Source organism: Rattus norvegicus, chromosome 5, assembly GCF_036323735.1.
Source record: "Rattus norvegicus strain BN/NHsdMcwi chromosome 5, GRCr8, whole genome shotgun sequence".
Taxonomy (NCBI): domain Eukaryota; kingdom Metazoa; phylum Chordata; class Mammalia; order Rodentia; family Muridae; genus Rattus; species Rattus norvegicus.
In genome coordinates this window covers 78055567-78080027 of record NC_086023.1, presented here as the reverse complement: position 1 = coordinate 78080027, position 24461 = coordinate 78055567, and the positions used below count along the sequence as shown (strand labels likewise).

Here is a 24461-nt window from a genome sequence, read left to right as displayed (position 1 = left end):
AGCTAGAATTGCATAGTGAATCGCACTCCCCGCCCTCCGTCCCCACAGGTGACTTCTTCCTCTACAATTTTTGGATGAAGAAATTATACTCTCTTCTCTTGGTGTGTGCATGTGCTGGCAGAGGTCAGAGGTTTATGCCAGGTGTCCTCAATTGCCAGCCGTTTTTGAGACAAGACTCTCTCTCTTGCTAAGCCTGGGTGTCCTTGATTAATGTAGAGTAGCTGGCTAACAAGCCCCGGGGGTCTCCGAGGCTCTGCCTCCCCAGCGTGAGTGCTCTCTGCATGGTTCGGTATGGGTTGCTGGGTCCTCAGGCTTCTGTGGTAAGCACTATACAGGCTGTGCCATGATGTCCCATCTCTTTCTTCTAATAGCTTAGACTGAATTACTATTTTTTAGATGAGCTATGTTCAACAATGGTGAAATGCACAGGAATGTACCCATTATTCTGCTTCATAAAATGTTAACATTTTGATGCACTTTCTCAGTCTTCGGTGTTTTAATCAATGTATCGGCAAATGTTTAGCAGCAAGGTTATTGAAGTTCAGACTCCTTTCCCAGCACTGTTAATTTCTCCACCCAGATCAGAAATTGATGTTCACTATTCTCTTTGCATATATTCGAGGGCATGCATTTATGTGAGGCATATAGAAATGATTATAGTCAATGTCTGCAAATGTTAGTGCAAGAATGGTGCGCCGCATGTATACCTGTCTGCACTCTCCCGGTTAGTGTAAGTGATTTGGCTTTATCTAACTTCTTTTTAGTAGACTTTCTTGGTTGTGTTGTAATTTGTTCCTTCTCTGGTGGTTCCCTGTTTATGTCACTTTATTTTAAATTATACAATATTACATCTCCTTTGGCACACCTGTGATGATATTTCCCCTAGAGCTCATGTCTGATATGTGGATTTGAGTGGGTTTCATGAAACCATTTTTCAAAGCCGTTGTACTGAGTTTTCTCCAGCCCTGCGTGGGTGTCCTCACCGTGATTTTTCAGTTGAGCTAATATTTGCTGGGATGGAAATCAATTGGACCTTCCTATGCCTTATGCTCAACCGTCTCTGATGCCCTGCGAGGAGGATTTTCATGTGGCTATTGGCTCTTACAGTTTTCTCTCCTGGGGATTGCCCGTCCACATCTTTGCTCATGTTTTCTCTGTTGGCTTGTTCAGTTTTTCTCTGTTTTGATTGTTAAGAAATCTTTACTCCAGGGGTTGGGGATTTAGCTCAGTGGTAGAGCACTTGCCTAGCAACCTCAAGGCCCTGGGTTCGGTCCCCAGCTCCAAAAAAAAAAAAAAAAAAAAATCTTTACTCCTTGATGTAAAGAGAACCTTCTATATGTAAATTGCCAAACTTCCTACACGTTTTTTTTTTTTTAAAACTATTCATTATAAGGTCTTTTATAGTACTGAGTTCTTAATTTTCTGATTAATTAAATTTAGTGTTTTGGTCTCATTTGGGAAAAAAATCTTTCCACTATCCACAAGTTTTTAAATATACATTTTAAAACTTTTCATCTTCAGAATATATACGTAGCAATATAATAAAATCTATATAATTCATATAATATACATACATACATACATACATACTTTAACATATTACCCCAGATGGGGTTCTGTGTATGATACTGGTTTATTTAGCCTGAATGAGTTTCTGTGTATGACATAGGTAATGTGTTTAAATGAATGAGCAGTTATAGCATTGTCTCAGTTGATGGGTAAATCTGCGCTGCCTATCAGGTTGCCATGTGTGTGTTTTTCTCTGGATCGTTCCAGTGTCTGTTCAAGCATTTTGGTGCTAACCTTGAACTTCCATATTCTGCCTCAGGCTCCTGAGTACTGGGATTCCACTCCTGTTTGGACAATTCCTTATTCCTCTAATTGATTATCCCAACTCAAAGCCACCCATCTCATTACAGGCACTGTATCTGAATTGATAATTTCCCCCAACCCATTATTTTACTAATATGGAGATTGTTAAGACTTCCAGCACAATTAACGGTTTTAGTTCAAATTCACTGCCTCAGACAAAAGCGTTTTATTTAAAGTCTTGTTGTCAGTGACCACGGTGGTCTCCTGTGGGTTATTGGTCTCAGTTTGCAGTTCCCGACTGGCTCAGAGAAGCATCTGGAAGGTGCTTACTATATTTACTCCTGTGCGTCTTCAGTATTTTTAGTGGCTCTTGTCATTCCTCCTCTTAGGCTCAACCCAGAATTCTCTGGAAATCTTCCAATGTGATGGTGTACCCCTGTCCTCAGCCTGGTAGGCACAGGCCTTCATGAGATTAAGAGTACCCTCACTGACTCATCATTTGCTATTCTCCTTCACACACGTGCAAACATCCTATTATCCTTTAGTAGAGGAACCACTTGATCTACTAATTTTTTAGGCAAACTTTAAAGAGATTTAATTAGTGCATATTATTTTTCACCATCCTAAGGAATCTAGGGTTAAGGTAGCGGGAAATATAAAAAAAGGGCACCATCCCACACTACCACGGGGAAGGCACTGGCGGGCAGACCAGCCTGTTCTCAGCAAGGCAGACTCTCTGACCCGGAGCTCTGAAATCTCTCAGCCTGGCTCGCTAAGTTCCTACGGCAGGTCGCTGCCACACCAGTTCCACGCTTCCAAATTCCCACCTCTAGCTGGGGTGCACTTCTCGCAAACCCATGCTTTACCGCTGCACCTTTCTCTCTGGACCCAGTTCCTCGTGAAGGAAAACACCACACAAACTTAGTTTGGAATCAACAGGTAACACAATCGCTGGCTGCAGCAACTAGTATCCTAATTTGTAAGCTCTTCTAAGTTATAAATCCTCCAGTAGCGGAACCCAGCAGATCCACCACCTGAACCCGGGGCCTCCCCTACCTAAGTTATGTCCACCATCAACTCTCCTGTTCAAAAGACCTATCTTTTCTCCTGCTTTCCGGTCTCTCCCCTCCAACCCGGAAGTCCCGCCTACTCGCCCAGTGATTGGCTCCTTGAAATCTTTATTCATCAGGGGAAGGTTCTGCCACAGCTTAAGCTAGCTTTTCCTTTGTATCAGTTTTTGTTTTGTGAGCTCTAATTCTAATGAGAACTCATCCTGTTTCTCTTGTTTTTTTTTTTTTTTTTTTTTTTTTTACTTTGAGGTTCTAAGAAGGATGAGAATTATTTTCCTGAGAATAAACTTAATAACATTTGAATAAATCTCATGCTGCTTCTTTTCTATCCTTATTGGGAGAGGTATGTAGACTGTTTGGTTATTTTAGACTTAATAACTAGAAATGAGAAGGTCATAGAGCCCTATTATGATCCCATTTCAAACGAGAGAACTGGGATTTGGAGCCATCGACTACCCTACCGAACACCATGTTAGGGGCTGGAAATTAGAATCAGGCGGACGTGCGCTTCAAGAAGGCACATAGTCTCGGACATTCCATTGCTTTAATAGAAATGGAACCATGAGATCAAGAGAAGGAGACAGGTGGCTCCTTGGAGTTCACTGGCCGGCCAGCCTAGCATATTTGGCCAAATCCAGGCCAGTGAAAGATCCTGTCTCAAAAGCTAAGATAGGCGTGCAAAACAATACCCGAGGTTAACTCTGGTGTCCACATGTACACACACGTGTGCGTGCATACTGGCACACATAGATTTATATGTGCTTACATATGCATACACAGGAATGGAAAGCAAATTTACTTCTTTTATATCATATTGCTCACTCTTATCCAGCATAGATTAAAGTTCCCTTAAAGCATGCCACTGGAGCGTATTATTTACATCTTATCGGATTCCCTAGTAAGCCACATAGGTCTAATTAGTAGCGTGTGTTTTATGCCAGGTGTTTGTTTTTCCTCCTTGCTAATGAGTGTGTAATTGCCTTGTGGGAGATTAAAAAGCGAGTCCCACAGGTAGGGAGCGGCTCGGGTGTATCGTTGGGTGCCCTTTGAAGGCACGGTGCTAAGATTCATCCATGACTGACATTCTGTAAATACCTGGGAAGGCAGAGATGAGTGAGTGGGGGACAAAGCGATCTCAGATAACTCCATAACCACCCCTTTAGAGTTCAGGCGTGGCAGGTTGTCGAGACTTCGACAATGACAGATAGGGTAAGGAAATTTCCAAGATGAGCTTCCGCATTGTGGAACAGCCACTGAGGTCCCACAGTATATATCCGAGATGCAGCGACCAATGCGGGGGGAAGGTCATGAACACAGACTTTCTACCTCGGAAGGAGATGTCAATTAAAAATAATTTTATCTGAGCTGCATATTTAATCTCTATCCAGGGCAACGGCTGACAGCTTCTTACTCCACAAGGATTTCTTGTTTTAGCGATTTAGATTTAGCGTAATATCTTTCACTTGCAAATATTTACTGAATTTTGTCTTGAGTATATATTTGTTTTGTACCTATGTCCTACCAGTCAATATTGGTTTCTTTTCTCAGAGCAAAAAGGAAACCGTTTAAAAATGACCTTAGATGGATTCACTGGGGGAAATTTCAATCTTTGCCTCATTTGCCCTTTTCAATATGACCAGCCAGAGATCAAACGCTCACATGTCTTCCTGGAAACTAATCTCAGTAATTATGAAAATAGATTGTGTTTGCCTGAGCACATTTGAATAATTTTTGCAGATTGTCTCAACTTAAATAGTAGGTTTAATATGTTTTGATTTTTTTCCTCCTCTTCTTCCCTCTTCTCCTCTTCCCCCTCCTCCTCTTCTCTCCCTTACATGATTCTTACCTGAAGAATAAGAGAAAAAGGAACTGTCATTTATATTCCACTCCCCCATCCCAAGCACTTTTGGTACAACGATAGATTTATACTGGTATTATTAAATTGTACTAAGTGTAATTTTTATATATTTGTTTTTGACCATGTGAAAACAATCATGACTTATGAATTTTATGCTTGCTACCAGCATTTTGTTTGTTTGTTATTTTTGGTTTTCCGAGGCAGTGTGTTTCACTGCATAGCCCTGGCTGTCCTGGAACTCACTATGTATGTAGACCAGGCTGTTGAACTCAGAGAGCTGCCTGCCTCTGCCTCTCTAGTGCTGGGGTTAAAGGTGTGTGCCACCAACACTCACCAGTGATTTTGGCTGTGTGTGTGTGTGTGTGTGTGTGTGTGTGTGTGTATGCACATGCACGCACGCACTCATGAACGCCCATGCACTTGGGAGTAAGGCTGCTCTTATATTTCCCCCTGAGTGTGTATTCATTACTTTTCTTGTCATTGTGGTAAAATTCCTAACAGAAACAATTTAAGGGAGGACGGTTTATTCTGACACACACTAATCATATTCTGTCATGTGCGGAAAGGCAAGCTGGCAGGAGGACGAGGTGGTGGTCACCTAGAGGAGTCGAGAGTTTGCAGCTGACCTGGCCTTCAACTCCCGGCCCCACCCCTATGTGAGCCAGCTAAGTCTCATGTCCACAAGAGCCTATGACTCTCCAAAATAACACGGCCAGCTGAAGATCAAGTATCTAAACTTGTGAGCCTGTAAGGAGCTTTCCTGTGAGGCTGTCTATGGCTGTGGAATTCAAGGCTCCTTTAGGTTTTCTCTATTCAGCAGGGTTTCTTATACCTTGAGTTTTGTCCTAGAGCAGTGGTTCTCAACCTTTCTAATTCCAAGACCCTTTAATACACTTCCTCATGTTGTGGTAACCCCCAATTATCAAGTTATTTTTTGTTGCTACTTCATAACTATAATTTTGCTAGTGTTATTAATCCACATGTAAAGATCTGATATGTGACCTCCGTGAGAGGGTCAGCCGATCCCACAGGGGTCTCGACTCAGGTGTTGAGAACCATTGTCCCAGAGGATCTCACATCAGAAACACAGAGTGACTCTAGTGGGCTTGCTCTCTCCACCTTAAACACTTGCTGAATTTCTTTTCCTTTACTTTTGATTTATGTTTCTGGAACCTTTCTTTACCCATGAGATCCCAAAATCTCGCTAGGAACATTTTGTTTTAGCATTGTTTTGTAATATATATAAACATAAATCAGTGATGCGTGTGTCTTCTTAAGGACTCCCTTTTCCGTGGGTGAGCGGGGTTCTGCCTCTCCAGCTCTGCCCCAGTCCTTCGAGAATCTGCAGAATGACTAGGGTTATGTTTTAATCTGCACCTCCATTTCCTTCTTGTTATCTCTGACTCATTAGATGCCGAGTGGATGTCTGTCCTCTTTTATTTGGTATTTCTGTTCTCTAGAATTTTTATACTTTTTTTTAAGTCCGAAATTATATTTTTATTGTGTTCTGTCTGGCAGATACAGTCATGACTTCCAAAGACATCCATATTTCATCCACGGGTCCTCTGAATAAGTGACCTCAGCGGGCTAAAGAAATTTTGCAGAAATAATTTTGTTAAGGGATTTGAAACAAAGAGATGATCCTAGCTTCTGGCTTCTTAGAAATGTTATACTCATAACCCTTTTGTGTCTGAGAAATGTTTACATCCCCCTGCGCTTCTCTGGGAGGGAATCTGTAGATAGAGTGATCAGGTGGGAAGCATTCTCAGCCCTGCTTCCTGGTGTGTCCTGTTGACCAGAAGCTTCACACTCTGCTGGCTGGACGCCCCCATCGAGTAGACCAGTCCCCTCACCGTGAGACAAAAATCAGCCCTCCTGTCCTTAAGTTACCTTTGTCAGATATTTCATCACAGCAATAAGAAATAATTAATACAGTGGATGTTGTTAATGTGATCAGAAAATTCCGATTTCGGGTGCACATGTCACCTTAAGGTCTTCAATGAGGCTCTGTTCCTGTGCTCACCAGAAAGGGGTGACGTCAGTCACTACAGAGCCCAAAATGGATGAAGGAGAAGGGGACAATAGGGAGGATATTCCAGTGGGGAAAACCAGAAGGACCAAGAAAATCGATATATCCTCAAAAGACAGATTTACTAAGCATCACGAGAGAAAATTTGAAAACCGAGAAATTATGAAGAGTGATTAGAATGTCTCAAGTATTTCCAAAAGCAGGAAGTTCTGGGCGGCTGAAAAAGTCTTGTGGGTGTGACCATGGGCGTGGACAACTGGAATGTAATGGAATAGGTCATTAGAGATGAGGAAATGAAAGGCAAGAAAAGTCAATCAGTTACTTAGAATAAGGGCAAGACTTAGCGTGGAAAGAAACACTAGAGGCCAAGTTCTCTGATTGCCAGTGAGGGAGACAGTCTGGGCTGTGGAGAAGATAGATGCCCAGAGATGTAACACAAGGTCCTCACTCTTCCTGGAGTGTGAGCTCCTTAATGCGGAGGGGAAAGAAGAGGTAATCATACAGCACAGTAGCCCACTGCCAGAAGTGTGGCAGTAACACTTAATCTCGGGCTAGGGAAGAGTTTGTAGAAGTCTTCATAAGTCAATAGACTAATCACTCAGGCATTTCTTTCTGCTGTTTAAAAAAATCACTTAGTGTTTAGGAAGCATTCACATACAACCTACGGGTATCTTGTAGACCAATTAATGAAAACTTTGATTAAGATGGGCTTGGTTGTGCAGGCCTGTAATTCCAGTTAAAAGCTCTAGGTCCTATCCCTAATCACACACACACACAAACCAAAGTACCCAAACTATCATGTTTGCTTAGTGATTTAAGAATTGCAAAAGGAGAGGAAAGAGAACATGACGTGCCTCCAGGGAGTGGTTTCTAATTCTAGAAGTCTCCAATGCACTGACGTTCTCAGGAAGAGACATTATTTTATTTTCTGCTTGACATGCGATTCCCCAATTGTATTCTTCATTATCTTTTGTTTACTATTCATTGACTGTATTGCATTTTAAAACACCTTGAACCTTTCTGGACCTAAGTGTAAGTGTAAATAGTCTGAAAACTATATTCCAGCTGTCTCTGCTAAAAAGAAAGAGTAAGTAAATACAATATAAGCAATGTCACTCAACACGGGAAGACATGGGTGTCCTCTGAGCTAATTAGATTCTACTTCTTGTGCAGCAGTGTCAGGTATCAACTGCTTACATTAAACCTTCCAAGGGGGAACAAAGTTCTCAAGAGTCACAGATGGGAAGATGGATGCTATTCTGGGGCTGAAGGGTCCTGGGGGGTGGGTTGTGCTAACCACAGGAATGCTGAGCAGTGCATGCTGGCTTTGGCTACAGAATCTTTGATGCACAGTGTGACCTTTGAAATGTCGGGCCTGATGGTCCTTTTGCAAGCTTGTGTTACAAAATGTCTGCCACGGGTCAAAAGCACTGTGTGGGGTGAGAACAGACTAATTGGCCAATGATAACATATCTAGAGAGGACCTTGTTTACTAAATAACAGGGCAGCGTAAATTTCAATAGGATAAACACTCCAGTCGCAAGGTTCTGAAAGATTTTTGGCTACTTTGGGTATTTTAAGGACTTTTTTTTTTTAATGTGTCCTGTGGTTTTTCTTGTAGACTTCAATGACACAGACCACCGAGCAGAGACCTTTTACTTATTTGTCTCACCATCTTTTAATCTAGAGTCCTAAATGACCAGTGTGGATTTTGGATGTTATTCTGGGTCAGATTTTTTTTTTCAAATTCTTTGCTTCCGTTTCATTTTATTTTATTTTACTTTACAAATGTTATAGGAGTCTTCTGTTGCCGGTCCACCTTTAAATTTGGATCTGTGGTTTCTTCTATTCATTCATTCATTCATTCATTCATTCATTCATTCATTCATTCATCCATTTTCTTTCATAGTTCACAGCCATGAACGAACAACAGTGCTTCTACAACGAGTCTATCGCCTTCTTCTATAACCGGAGTGGAAAGTATCTAGCCACAGAATGGAACACTGTGAGCAAGCTGGTGATGGGACTGGGCATCACTGTCTGCGTGTTCATCATGCTGGCCAATCTACTGGTCATGGTGGCAATTTACGTCAACCGCCGCTTCCATTTCCCTATTTATTACTTGATGGCCAACCTGGCTGCTGCAGACTTCTTCGCTGGACTGGCCTACTTCTACCTGATGTTCAACACGGGACCTAATACCCGGAGACTGACCGTGAGCACATGGCTTCTCCGGCAGGGCCTCATCGACACCAGCCTGACGGCTTCTGTGGCCAACCTGCTGGCCATTGCCATCGAGAGGCACATCACAGTTTTCCGAATGCAGCTCCATACACGAATGAGCAACCGACGTGTGGTGGTGGTGATTGTAGTCATCTGGACTATGGCCATTGTGATGGGTGCCATACCCAGTGTGGGCTGGAACTGCATCTGTGATATCGATCATTGTTCCAACATGGCGCCCCTCTACAGTGACTCCTACTTAGTCTTCTGGGCCATTTTCAACCTGGTGACCTTTGTGGTCATGGTGGTTCTCTACGCTCACATCTTTGGCTATGTTCGCCAGAGGACTATGAGAATGTCCCGGCATAGTTCTGGACCCAGGAGGAATCGGGACACCATGATGAGCCTTCTGAAGACTGTGGTCATTGTGCTGGGTGAGTTCGGTATTGACTGTTACCTCTTTTATAGCTTCCCAATGCTGTCAAGTAGCAACACTCATTTATGATCATGGTAAGCAAGAATCTGAAAATTCACCAGATGTATATGCAGAATTATGTGCGAACAGGGAAATTTCATGTCTATGGCAATGTCAGCTTACCATTCTTCCAACAGTTATAGGATATGCTAGATACTGGTCTCCGTGCTATCGTGTAAAAATGATGAAAAGTAAGATATCATTGAAGAGTTTTCTGTCTAGAACTGAGAATACCAAAACATTCAAGACCCCACACCAGCTAACCCCAAACAAACAAAAGCCTCAAAGTAACTGGTTTTATTTAGCTTTAGAAAGGTTGTATGAGAGTCAGCATCGTAAGCCTCTTGCCCTAAGGACTTTGTTTCACAGATGTTCAGATAGATAGTGCTTTAAATGATATGAACAACCTTTATGCTTTTACACAGTTATTCATTAGTCCAAGTGAACATGCTGTAATAATTTTTTAATTTTATTTTTGACAATTGATATATGATACAATGAAATATGATCATACATACCCCCACTTCCCCTTCCAGTTCTCTCGCCATCTTCCTCACATGTCCCCTCTCAACTTCATGTCTTTGATTTTGCTGTTGTTTGTTTATTGACAACCCATTAAGACCCCTGTGCATGGACGTGGGACATGGGGAGGCTACTGGTGTTCACGTCTTCCATAGACAATGAGTCTCTCCCTCCTCCCTGCAACTATCCATGAACAACAACTCCTGAGAATGGGGTGTGCCCTGAAGATCATCTCCCTGTCTCCGCTGGGATGGTCTTGTGATGACCTTGTGTAAGGGACCATGGGTGCTGGGAGGTTGTGATTTAGATAGTTCTGTCATGTCTTGGAGATAGCATTCCACGACACCATTCTCCACCCACTGGCTCTCACACTCTGTCCAACTCCTCTTCTGAGATGGTCCTTCAGCCATGGTGGTGGCGATAGATGTCCTGCTTAAGGATGAACACTCAGTCTCTTAATCTCAGTGTGGTGACCAGTTCTTTGTCTTTCCATTGGCTGATGGCCACTGTGAAAAGAAAGTTCTTTGACCAAGGCAGAGAGCAGCCCAGGTCTGTTAGTACAGAAGCTATATCAAATTGTAGACAAGTAGGTTTAACAGAAATCTGTGACAGTAAGTAATCTTTATAAAAATCAGTTTAAGAAATTTAATTTTCTGTTTATATTAGTAAATATTAATTCATAATTAAGGATAAAATTATAATTTTGTTCTTTCCATAACTCAAATAATCTTTTTGTTGTCGATTTTTAAAATTAATATGTAATTACATGATTTATCTCCTCTCTGAAATCTGCCCCATGAACTTCCCCCATATCTATCATCCATCTGTCTGTCTACTTATCTATTTACCTATCATCTATCAATCATTTATCTATGTACTGATCATCTATCTATCTATCTATCTATCTATCTATCTATCTATCTATCTATCATCTATCTATCATCTATCTACCTGTCATCTGTCTGTCTACCTATCATCTATCTATGAATCATCTGTTATCTATCTATCTATCTATCTATCTATCTATCATCTATCATCTATCTATCTATCTATCATCTATCACCTGTCATCTACCTATTTATCTATATATCTGTCATCTACTATCTGTCATCTGTCTATCATCTCTGTCTATCTAATCTATCTTTCTATCCATACATAAATATACTAATACAAACTGCTCAGTCCCTTTAGTGTTACTTGTACATATATCATTCCAAGGCTGACCACTTAGTAGTATACAATTAGGAAGCTCATCCCTGAAGAAAACAGTTTATCTTCCTCCCAGCATTTTTTTTTTTGAGAGAGACTAACCATGAACTCAGTATATATAGCCCAAAATGACCTTATCTTGTGGTTTCCTGCCTCTTGCCTCCTGCCCCCTGCCTCCCACCACCAGCCTTAGCCCCCTGAGTACTGCATGATAGGCATGAATTACCATACCCAGTTTTCAATGTGAATAGTATTTACCTTTAAGTTTGAAGTATTACTTTCCCTAGATTAAAAAGCTCATAGTAGTGATTGGTGGGAATATATGTACACACCACACACACACACACACACACACACACACACACAGACACACACACACACACACACACACTCACATGCAGAGCAAGAAAGAGATCCCATAAAAACACAAAGTGGAAACCATGATATATAAGCAAAAGAACTGTGAAATAAAAACAAAATGAATGACCAAAAAAGATCATCATCACTAGTAACAACAAAAAACCAAAACCCAGATAGAGAATTATGAGACAAAAATCCTCCAAAAATATCGCTGAGTTCATTTTGTGTTGGTCATTTATTTACTTCTGGGCATGGGACCAAAGTGTTTTTAATATACCTAGTGAGACTCTATTGGAGAAAAATATTTTTTTCTACTGTGAGCAGTTGTCAACTGGAGATAACTTGTGAATAAGGAATGGCACTTGTGCCCACATCTCTCAGCACTGGGACCTCAGCTGGCTTAGACTCTTGCATGCTTTGCATGCTACCAGTCTCTGAGTTCATATGTGCATGTGTCTAGAAGGCTTTGTTTCCTTGGTGTTGTCCATCCCCACTGGCTCTTAAAGTCTTTCTACCTTTTTTCCTCTAAAATTCCCTGAGCCTCAGGGGAGAGATTTAATGGAGACATCACATTTAGGACTGAGTGTTTCAAGGCCTCTCACTCTCTGTTCATTGTCCTTTTGTGGACCTTTGTATTTGTTTCCTTCCACTGCGAGAGGAAGCTTCTCTCACAATTGTTGAACAAGTCACTGACCTATGAGTGGAACAGCATTATTGCTGCACTCCTTTAGAAGAACAGTAGCATTTGCTTTTGGTTTCCACTGGGTCCACGGCCTATTTAGTCTAGGGTTCTTGGCCACAAGAACAGTGTTGGACATAGGTACCATCTCCTGAAATGGGCCTTAAAGCCAACCAAACAGTGGTTGGTTACACCCACAACTTTTGTGCCGCCATTGAACCAGTATGTTTTCCAGGCAGGTCACTATTGTAGGTTGAAGGTTTGTAGCTGGGTTGGTGTTTCCTTTCTCCTCTGGTAGTGTGCAGAGTGCCTTTCCATACCATGAACACCAGTCAGTAGGTGCGAAGGCCCTAGGCAGGCTCCAGCTCAACTTCTCCCTGTTCAGAGAGGCGTGTGGATGTCTTCAGCAGTAGGGACTCACCATCAGGCTGTGGAGAGCAACCGCTAGCCTTGGCATAGCCTCAGCTGGTCCACCGGACCTCTTTGACCAACAACCTAATTAGATATAGTCTTCTCCTGGCACTGAAAGTTTCATTTGGTGTCGGGAGTTAGACTGCTTCTCTAGCAAGTGTAAGACCCCACGTTAGATTCCCTAACAACACAGACAAACAAACTTTACTTCATCTTTTCTGTGGATGTCGAGTGTAAAAGTCCTGTAATCATCTTTATTCTCTGGAAAACCCTGTGGGGTAAATAACCTGGGATTATGAAATATCTCCAAAACTATGATTTTTGCCCATTTTTAGTTACTGCAATCAGAGCCTTAATTACTCTTAAATTAGTTAGCATCCCTGAAAGAGCCTTCAATCTATTCTCTTAGGTCAGGGCAGACACATCATGATGATCCTATATGGTTGCATTGATTGTGACCTGTAGTCTGTGGGAAGGAGATTTAGGCCTGAGATTCAACAGCCTACTCGAATCCCTGTTGTACTAACTGAACACCCAGGAAACATCCTCACTGGGGACACATCACCTCAGACATGAGACGTCTAACGTCATCCAAAGCCTGATGAGTGCCAGAACAGCCTCCTCCTTGTTTAGTTATCCACAAAGCCTTTTGAGCATCTCTGTGCCACCAGAGAACTTCGCCTGTTTTGAAGAAAACACAGCTCAGTTTGTAGCGGATACAATCTGTGGAGGAGATGACAAGTGTAACCCAAGGCCTTGTGCTTCTGTATGGACTCAGAGATTTGTTTGCTGGCCATGTAAGTATTGATGGACATGGGTGTATGTGCTTTGTGTGTTTGTATCTTCCATTCATAATGTCAGATACTATTTAGTTCATGGAGCAGTAAATGATTACAGAGTTTGGACTATGAACTCACCAAGTTCTTGCTTTAATCTTGGCCTTTGCGTACTATGTAACATATCCGCACCACGCACTGTACTTAATGATTTCGTGTACAGTTAGCATCTGTGTCTCATTGGGTAGCTTTTCCTCTGCCATAACCAAGACTACTACTATCCATCACACAAATTTCAAATACGTAGATAACGGGAGTAGATAACAGGAGTAGTGTCCTTTGAGTGTTAAACTGTCAGCCTCCATAAATATCAAATACAGTTACCTTTTTTCTGGAATAAATACTAATTCTGTGGCCACAAAATGAAAGTTTTAGAACATGGAAAACTCCAGGCAGGATGATATGTAAAGAGACTGCGTAAGGCAAGAGACCGCGTAAGGCAAGAGACTGCGTAAGGCAAGATGGGAATATGATTCTAATTTAGGGACTAGAGCTCAATAAATGAATAACAACTATTTTTGAGAAAGGAAGCGATCGTGAGGGAGTGGGTAGGATATACATGGGAGGATGGTAGATAGCTCAGAATAGCAAATTCATGGCCCAGAACAGACAGGTCTTTGTCACACTGATGCCTCATGTTTCTTGTACATTCACTCTCCTGCTAGAAGTGGGTCTATTCCTAGGTGGGTCTGGTTATTTGGAAAACATGAGTTCATCTCATGGCAATGAGAGCTATCATTGGCCTGAAGCTCATTTCATTATAAATTAATCAGTTGATAATCTAGGTTTTGTTTTTATCTTTGACCTTGACTTTTGTATAAATTTTTTTTTTTTTTTTTGATATTTGAAAACTGTGATCTATGGAGATTTTGAACCTGGTGAAGGCCAGAGGGGACTGAATGCTTTGTTGTCTCTTTTCTCTATGTAGTCATTCATAGGCTGTCTGGCTCAAAGCAGGCACTCAACAAGTAGCCATTGAATGGATGAATGAAAAACCACTTCCCGAGCCTTCAATATGGCAGAGCAGGGAGCTGTAGCGAGTTCAATGTGGTACATTTTAGTCAGCTCTAAGGGAGACATACTTGCCCTTACTTCTACCAGTTCTATAAGTTTAAAAAAAAAAAGCCATTTTTAAAATTGAGATAGCATCTTACCATGCAGCCCAGGATAGCCTTGAATCCATGATTCTTCTGCTTCAGTGTTTAAATTGAAGGCATGCCTCACCACAACTGGCTAACAGTCTGTGACCTCAAGTTAGACTATGAACAACTTAGAAGATGATTGGCCACTGTGAGTGATCTGTTAATAACATATTCATTGTGTTTTGATTTTTTTCTGGGCTAGCTATAACTTATTACTTGAGTGGAAAAGGCTTTGGTTTTTCTGTGTGAGAATGGCTTATGATATTTAGACCTGCTCAGGTTCAAGCAAGTACTTGTTGGTCAGCAACTGAGTTCCTAGGCATTCAACTTTAAAAAAAAAAAATCAAGAAAAAGCATCTTGGAGTTTTATAATTGCATCATTGATTGTGAAGCATGAGAATGCAGGGAGTCACTTGTAAGTGAGTCTTACTTTGTAAGAATGTTATTCCAGATGTGTACAATATGACTTGCATGCACAGCACTCAGACCACCTTAAAGGTTTGTATTTAGGAATAACAACCCTCCAGAACATAGGTATGATGATTAGTTTGCTATCTTTGATTTCCAGAATGTAAAAGAAGAAGTACCTAGAAGAACCCTAGATAGGTTGCCCAAGACCACATAGGTCGTGCATATAGGAGCAAGAATTCAATACATCTCCTGACTTGGGTTCTAAGGTCCATGAGTTTTTCACCTCCGCGCCAAGCTATTTCTCAAGAATAAAACCGAACTGTGTCTTCTAGAAGAATTTACAGGCCAGAGGGCTTGTGTTGATTCTAACACCCTCCCTTGATACTGCCTACCCCCACCTTTGCCTTGTTTTCAGGGTCACAGAAAGCCCTGAAGGTGTGTTCCTTTTCTTTCTCCTGCTTCTAATGACCCCCAGGATTCACATGTCTTCCCTCTTTCCCAGAGTTTAGTACTGGAGCACCCACAGACCAGCTGCTTCTCATTGAGGGCAGTGTTTGGTCAAGATGTAGTTGACTCTCTGATCCTTGTCTCAGAGTGAAGCTACAGAGTCCCTGTCCAGCTCCAGTTTCCATCTGCTTGACATTTCACCAAGAATTCCTTGAGTCGGCTCCCCGAGTGACTCAGGCAGTGCAGGCGTCCTTCCTTATTTGACCACAGGCTCTTTTCGGATATGAGTCCTTTCCTTTCCCGCTCTGTTATTTGTGGTGGCACTTCTACTGAGGACAATCAACAATGAGGGGAACCAGGATTCAGAAAGGAAAGGAATCCTGGGGAAGGTGTGGTGGCATTGACATCTGAGCCCTGAGAGGCACATAAAGTAAAACAAGTGCAGAGGATCGTCTCTCTTGGCAAAGAAAGATACACTTTTTCCTAGTGTGATCCATTTCGATGGCCAGTGGTCACCAGTAAGGATAAATTACCGTTATTGTCCATGCTGTACTTTGTGCCAGAGTCAACACTCTTGAGTGTTGTTTGGACCAACTGTTAGGGATAGTTTCATTTTTCCCCCCCAATTTTATAGTGAAGTTCCTCAGTTAATATATGTCAAGTGATTTGTGGAAGATCTTTCTCTTTGTAAGTGGCAGCAGGGAATTCAGTTGTAGGCATGGAGACCCTGTACTTCCAACACAGGGTGCTGACTCTTGACCCTTTCAGTTTAATTTAATGAACTTGGTGAGTGCTAATACTGTGCTAAGGGATAAGCAGACAATCAGGACACACCTTTGCAAAGCTTATGAGGAGGCTAAGAAAGCCCTGTTGGATGGGATAGGGGCAGAGTGAAGTGAGGGCAGGGCAGGACTCCCAGAAGAAAATAATATTGGGTGTTCTCTCCCCACCCTCGTGTGTGTGTGTGTGTGTGTGTGTGTGTGTGTGTGTGTGTGTGTGTGTGTTCTCACCTTTATAGATAGGTTGACTCAAATCCTCATTTTGGCATTGACTATCCGATGCTGGGCAAATTACATTCTCTGTTAATTAATGGTTCTCTACTTTGCCTGTAGGATAAGTTGGCCAATTTGATTTTCAAGACTTATCTAGGCTATTATTTATTTTATGAATAAAATTGTAAGGATAAGCTGACCAACCTCTAAGATCTTTCTAGTGGAAAACTTAGAAATCGGATCAGGTCGAAAGCACAGACCGTTCTCGCTACACACAGTGCCCACTTCTTCAGTAATTCATATTAAGACGCTCTGTTGACTATAAAGTCTGTGGTGCCTTTATTGAGAATCTTCTCTGAGAAGAACGCTTTGGCATTTCATTTTCCTATGGAGACCTGGGTGGCAGGGAAGGAGGACGTCCCAGTTGGCCCTGCTGGTCAGAGAAGGGAGTAGACACAGAGTCTCTTCTTCTCTGGCCACAGGTGACGGAGCTACAAGTCCTCTTTCTGTGGAAAGGAATGAAAGCCACCTCAAGTGTCCTTAGGTTCCAGTGGTATCCCTGTGAAGGCCTCTTTGAAGAAGAGTCTGAAGGAACATTCATGAGAGTCTTGATTGTTTGACCAGTTCCTAGGTTGGCTTGGCCCTGTGTGTGGTGGCCAGGGGAGACACCCTGAGATATCCCGCTGTGCTGCCCCAGCCCTAGCCCTAGGCTCAGGTCAAAAGAGAAAACACCTTTTAAACAGCAACACTGTGCTCCTTGTTACCTGTCTCCATTCAAATATTTTTATTCCAAAGAAACATTCAAACAGAAACAAAACCCCCAGACCACATGGGTCCAAGAGAGTTCTCTTTGGGGAGTGTACAGAGGATCCTACCTGGAACTCGTTCTTATTTTAGGCCAGTTAGGAGGGACTCAGGCCTGTCAGGCTGAGGTACCACATAGACACTGAATGCTAAGGTCGTTTGTCCTTACACGGGATAAAAGATACCAAGGATGTCTTTACTGTGGTGGTTTTGACTGAGGTGGGAATTGCACTTGCTCAGGGACTGTAAGCTCATATTTGGAGTGAGGTGGGATAGTTGGAATCTTGAGGAAAATTCCTTAAATTTCCCTCAGCCTCCATTGTAGATTTAGGATTTTATGAATAGATTCCTATATGTAAATATGTCATTCAGCCGCTCACAAAGAACATTTACTATAGGAAAGAAAGGAGTCCCAACTAGTAAGTCTCAGACACACAAGCACCTGTCCCTCCACCTTTTTCAGACACACCCACAGCTATACACGCACCAAACCCACTCTTGCACACAAAGAGGGTATTTAATTTTCCTGACATAGTATGAAAGTACATTGTGTTTTAGCAGCTCACTCCAATAGCAGGGTTGTGCATTTCATTTCGAACGTCTTCTTTTCTTGAGAGACGTTTTTGCCATTGCATCTCTTGTCTTTACATGTTTAGTGTCCATGCGTGGGGGGTGTGGGGTGGCAATTTTGATCTGCTTCACTCCACGCAGGTGAATTTAAATGGTGTTGAGTGAAAGAGACCACTTAGACACTATTTGTTTGAAAACCATTGTCTTTTATAGCAGATCTACAATAACTGAGGTGCAGTTAACAGCTCAGAACTCAGGTAGGACTCCTTTCTTTTTCTATTGATAGGTGGTAAGAAACCATGTCTAGAGTATATGGAAAAACTGTCAGACAATGTATGACTTACTTTTCTGGTGCCGTATAAAACACCATGACCAAAGACAACTCTTACAGAAGAATGAGTTTATTTTGGCTTACGGTTACAGAGGCGTAAGAGTCCTGCGATGGCAGAGGAGGGGCGGTAATACGATGGAGCAGGAGCAGGAAATTCGCATCTCAACTCCAAACACAGAATGGAGAAAGCATCTGGGAGAAAGCGGGGCTTTTTACTTACTTCTTCCAGAAGGCCACGCCTTTTAAGCTTCCCCAAACAGTCCATCCAACTGGAGTCCAAGTTTCCAAATGGCCAGTGTTTCTCATTCAAAGCAGATCATGATTCCTTGTAACCCCCTCAGCTGCTCCCAGTTCCACAGTATAACCACTTATTGGACCTTTAGTGTGACTTCCATCACTATTCATCTAGGAAGGAAAGGATGAAGCCCCTCTACTCCCTATTGCTACCTTCCAATTTCTTTTGAGAGTCACTTAGAGTATTCTGTGGTGCTGCCATGTAGATGGGACCTCAAATTCTGGTGTCGTTGGATGATAAAATGAAACCTACCCCCAGGGATTTGAGTGGATTGTCTCAGTACAATAGGAGTGTACCTGTACCTGTGCAGCCTGGGACTTGGTGTGGTTTCGTTGTCTACTCAAGGGACATTTGTCAAGAGGTCGTTCTAATAAGGCAGCTCCATATCCTGCCCGTCAAGGATATTGGTTAGGCTAAGGCCCGGCGCCGAACTGTTAGTAATGTTTTATTTTTACACACAAACTGAAGGTCTTCTATGTCCCTGTTAAGAATCAGGAATGCAAAGGTTGATGAAAATAGGACCTTGTTCTCAAGGACTCCCACGTCAGTAATTACAATAATAATATAGCAAATGAAACACTATATGTGGCAACGTGGACAGGGGCTGTAGGAATGCCACATGGCACCTGGGTGATGTCTGGAAAGGCTTCAAGCTGTCATGGAGCTGGGATTGTATCTTGTATGAGGCATACAGGCTTACCAAGAAACATTCAGGTGAAAGAAATATTTCTGTTGCATATTCTTTACATATTGAGTTTAATAAAAAAAATTCAATCATTTCCTCCAAAATATAATTATTATGTCATTTACAAATGACACTAATCTTTATTTGGGCTATAAATCTCCATATAAATTCCTGGAGATATAAGCAGAATCTTCCATAATGGTCAATCAATATTTACTATTCTCATGTTATTTATATTTTACACTGGTGTAAAGTGTTCTCTATCTGTCTGTCTGTCTATCATCTGTCTGTCTATCATAGATACTAAGTATCTGGCATTATATTTTGCAATAAGATATTCTCTCGGTATATAATATATATTAGGTTCTAAGTAGATTAGTATCATCACACAGTTATGAAGTAGGTAGATTTTGAATGGTCACTAAGATAGAAGGAATGAGATTGTTTTCTTTTTAAAAGATTTTTAAATTTTAATTTTATGCATATGAGAGTGCAACTTCATGTATGTCTTCCTGTCATGCTCATGCCTGATTCTCATGGAAGCCAGAAGAGGGTATTGGGCCCACTGAAACTGGTGTCGGAGGTGGCTTCCAGCTGCCATCTGGTTCTAGGAGCTGGACCTGGGTTTTCTGCAAGAGCAGGCAGTTATCGTAACTGCTGAGCCTTCTCTCTAGCCCCTGGGATGATTTTCTACATATGCAAGTTAATATCCTATGGGAAATAGTGATGTGCACATGTTCTACAACCTGGAAGGCCATCACTCTGAAAACTCAACACCTACTTGTGAAGCACAATGAACAACTTCCTGTGGTGCCTTATGGGCTGTTATGGCCATGTGGGACTGGGGGATTTCAGAATGTCAGTCATTGATTTCCCTTGTCATTACAGCAAGATGATTTCAGGTCAGCTGTTCTATCTACAGACACACAATCCTATTCTCAGAGGTTTTTACCAGATCTTCGGAGGCTAGACATCATTTCTGATTTTCTGTTACAGATAGGCCAAATACATTATGAACCTGGGATACGTACGCATGCACACACATGTGTGTAAACATACTCATTCACAGGGATTGCCAAAGTTAGTAATTAAAAATGATTGCATATGGGGTACTTACACAAGCCTGTGGTTTAAGGATGGGATATGTCCTGAGAAGTCTGTTAGTCCTGTTAGGCAGCCTTATCATTCTGTAAATACAGTGTGCACGCACACGAGTTAACAGTTCTGAATATCATCATGAGACAGTGCGGTCTTGCAGGATCACCGTCCTATGTGCAGTTGTCCTTGCTGGAATATTGTTAATACAGTGCATGGCTCCTATAATAGGCAAAGTTTGTTATTTATTTGTTTAAATTTAATTGGATATCCAACTTAGTGGAACTGCACTGGCAATTTTATAGAGCAATCTTGACATGCCTAGGAGATGACACATTTTAGATGGCGACTTACTCTGCTGAGTATATTTTCTTCTTTGTGCCTGTTATCCTGGAGGTAAATTTAAGCCCAGAAAGCGATTCACTCACTGTGGTGGCTTCCATGAGACATGCACAGGCTCAGGTATTGAACGCTTGGTCCTGAGTTGATAATGCTGCCTGGGGAGACGGTGCCAACATGCTGGAGGAGACAAGTCACTGGGGACGGGCTCTCAGGTTTCATACCCTCACCGGATACAGTAACAGAGGTACATCCGGTTTGATCTCTGCTCTGAGTTTTTTGTTGAAGACATGAGCTCTCAGCTTCGTGCTTCAACCACCCTTATGGACTCTGTATCTGCATCTATAAACCAAAATCAACTCTTCCATAAGTCGCTTTATATAGCCACGGAAAAATAACTAATATTTACTATTTCTCATTTCTTTTTGAGGTTGTCTGGAAATAATTAAGGGGTCCTTTCTAATTAAAGAACCGTATGATTGCTTCTCAGAAATTAAGCATGCGCCTGCTGGTAAACAAATAATTTTGCATGCTTCTTTGTCAAAAATGGAATTATTTTCTTCTGTTACATATTCTTTGTCCTACTATATGTAGAGAAGCATTTAAATTACGTTGGTTTTTCACATACGGGAAGACTTTTTTTTTCACTCTTTTGAGATAGGGTCTTGTCCCACAATTCAAGGTGGCTTGGAAATCGCCATGTCGTAGGGGTTGGCCTTGAACTCATGACAGTCCTGCTTCAGCTTGAGACCTGCCATACCGGGCTAGTGAATTTGTTTTCTTGTGTTTATAATAACTTCGGTAGTTTTCTTTGTGGTCTAAGCTACAGCCTGCACCTCTGAGAGGCTTTTTATTCATGTATTTGCCGGAAGACGATAGAGTCTAGACTGATGTGGCCACAGCTTTACTTACGCCCTGGCATGTCTCCTTTATCAATAGAGAACACATCCGAGAGATCCAAAGCAAATATGAAGTTCTCAGAGGGTGACGCAGCAATAACAGGGTCCTTTTGAAGAAGTGGGATTTAATTTGGCATCAGGAGGCTGGAAATTCATGGCTTCACCTATTTATCCTGCCTAAGTAGACTTTCGTTGACATAAGGAACAGTGCATTTTAAGTAGGGTTTCCATGAGTTCATTCTAAATGGGCATTTCTGTGCTCCAGAAAGCTTCTCTTCGTGTGAATTCATTTACCAGAGTTTTTTTTCCCCCTTTAGGAAAGTAAAATTAGGTGTAAAGGAGCTTAGCCTTAAAGGACCCACAGAAGAGCCCCAGGAACAAAACGTTTTGCTGTAGGCATGAGTCACCATTTTGTAGTGAAGGATTTGCCCAGCTGACCTTGCTGAGTCCATGGTGTGCAGCCTGGACCTTTTATGCACTGGCCTGGTTCCCAAGGAAAGGCACACTATAGTCAGTAGGTTCTGAACAAAAGTGGGAGAAGCCATAGACAACCTGCACAGAAGAGTGTGTATGTGGTATACATGTGGTGTGTGTGTGTGTGTGTGTGTGTGTGTGTGTGTGTGGTGTGCAGTGTGTACAGAGTGTGTGTGTGCACATGTGTGTGTGTGGTGTATGTGTTGTGTGATATGTGTATGAAGTGTGTATAGAGTGTATGTGCATGTGTGTGTGTGTGTGTGTGTGTGTGTATGTGTGTATATGCGGGGTGTGTGGAGTATATATAGAGTCTGTGTGTGTTCCCATATTGATTGAATAGTCAAATAGTTGTGGGGACAAAGCCTTTATCTCCTTTAGTAAAGGGGAGAGATTGTTTTCATTGCCAACACTTTCTAAGTCTCGATGCACCAGTCCCACAGTATTTACAACATTAGTGACTGAGCGTGGCTACTTAAGATGGGGCAGATGTAGTAGAAGGTGTTGTGATTAACTGACTGTGTTGTAGATTAGTATGCAGATGTGGTCCCGTGCTAAGACCGACGGTGTTCTGTACTGTACTTTCTAGTATTTTATTTAGTTCAGCCTGGATTTCACCACTTCTGAAGCAAGAAACCTGTCACTAATGCGTCTGCACATGAAGCGATACATTCTAAAGTTGGTGATGGGAGCAGGAAATATTTCTCCATGTGTATGCTTTGCTCAGTCGCTGGCACACTGCCAAACTGTGTGGCTGCTGTTACAGAGGGACGGTGCTGTCCCTTGGCAACCATTGACTCATAACTCTCACTGTCACATATGTACGACCCTTGTATGTATGTAGTTACGTTCTGTATCACTTATCCGGTCTGTTGTTTTAATGAGGTGTTGATTACAGTTTTTTTCACTTCTCTTCATAAGTGTAAAGAGTTAATGTTAATCTGAGTGTAACTGAAGTCTGTTGAGAAGGTTATTTTCTGAACTGTGTTTTGTAAATTGGCTTCTGCTCTTTTTGGTAGTAAAAGACACATAGACACACTTAGAATATTTTCAGCTTGTCACCCTTTCTGATAAAACTGAGAAAAATGTTAGTGTTAAATCTTTTCAAATAAGTTATACAAAGGCAACTTTTTAAAAAAATTTTCATCCATTTTGATGTAAATTTTCACAACGTAATCATTTACTGTGTGGAGGCTCAACCTGTAGGAGGGACCAGTCTTGCTTCTGCAGCTTTCTTTGGGCTGGACTGTGGCACTGTCAGAAGTTCCAAGACTCTGGGAGCTGCTCTGGGAGCTGAAGCACAGCTCAGCAGGAAGAGCCTCTGCTGAACTGTCTTCCCAGACAGACTGACAGACTTATTGCCCAGAAGATGCTCCCATCCCAGATCAGTTCAGAGTTCTTACTGCTCAGTAATTTTTCAGTGCCCTTTTGCCCCCTGGAAATACTTCCCAGTTTCATTTAAGATGTTAAATTGGTTTGTTAAGCACAGGTCTTAATCAAGTAGTAGCTAACTTATAAAATGAAGCGTAACTGCATAACTTTAAAAAGCGCTTTATTTTAAATCTTCTTTCTATGCTCTGAGCTTTCCTGTTGAGGGATGCACACTTTCTTAAAACCTGGACCCGGGCAGGGTGCTGCCGTCTTCATTCCCTGTTGCACACGGAGTTCCCATTTCAATTTCATTCAGATTCCACTTGTGGGGCTCAGCTGACCTCGCATTGGCCAAGGCCTGGTGATATCAGGTCTGCTATTTAATGCTGAAACCTGAATCACCTCATGCTAGCCTATCTGAGGGTGGATGTCAAGTGCCACTATTTCTTATAATTTGTGATGAATTGTGAGCTGGTAAAACTGAGGCTCAAGAGACTGGAGGATAAGTCAGTGGCTAATAATTAAATCAATTCCCAGCATTCACACGGGTGCTCAAACTATCTGGTACTCAGTTCCAGGTACCCGATGCCCTCTTCTCACCTCCGTGGACAATGCCCATATATAGTGCACATACATACACACAGGCAAAACACTCACACACATTGTACCACAACAACAAATGGAGAACCAAAACAAACAAACAAATGACAACCCCCGAGGCTTGGAGAGCCTTGCGAATTGCTCAAGATAATCTAGCACTTAGCAGCCTAAACCAGCCTTTATCAGTTTCATGTGGATTGTGTCTTTTTGCTGCATTACTGGCTTCATTATTGTAGAAGTTAAAAAATGTAAGAGGAAGGACTGTAGAGAGGAAGGACAAAATAGAAGAAAAAGATGTTTATTCTTTCTTTTTTTTAAGCTATAAAAATGTTCTATACTGTTCTGTTTGGTACCTTCAAGTGGCACTGTGATTTTAATTGGTGTGTAAGAATCAGGACAATTGGAAAACAAAATGCCAGTGTTTTTTGTTTTTTGTTTTGTTTTTGTTTTGTTTTGTTTTTTTAGAAATAAACAATTCTTGCAGGCCCTCCCCAGTTGGGCTGTATATCAAAAGCATTATATCCA

General features: G+C 41.8%; 1 protein-coding gene across 12 annotated transcripts in view; it reads left to right on the top strand.

Moving 5' to 3' along the window:
- The window catches only part of Lpar1 (lysophosphatidic acid receptor 1), a 122933-nt gene that overhangs the window by 67044 nt on the left and 31428 nt on the right, over positions 1–24461 (top strand). For all 12 annotated transcript variants that reach the window (XM_063287075.1, XM_006238195.5, XM_017593125.3 and 9 more), the window contains one exon: positions 8679–9426. In XM_063287075.1, the coding sequence (XP_063143145.1) occupies positions 8679–9426 (748 nt within the window). The remainder of the gene's footprint in view (positions 1–8678; positions 9427–24461) is intronic.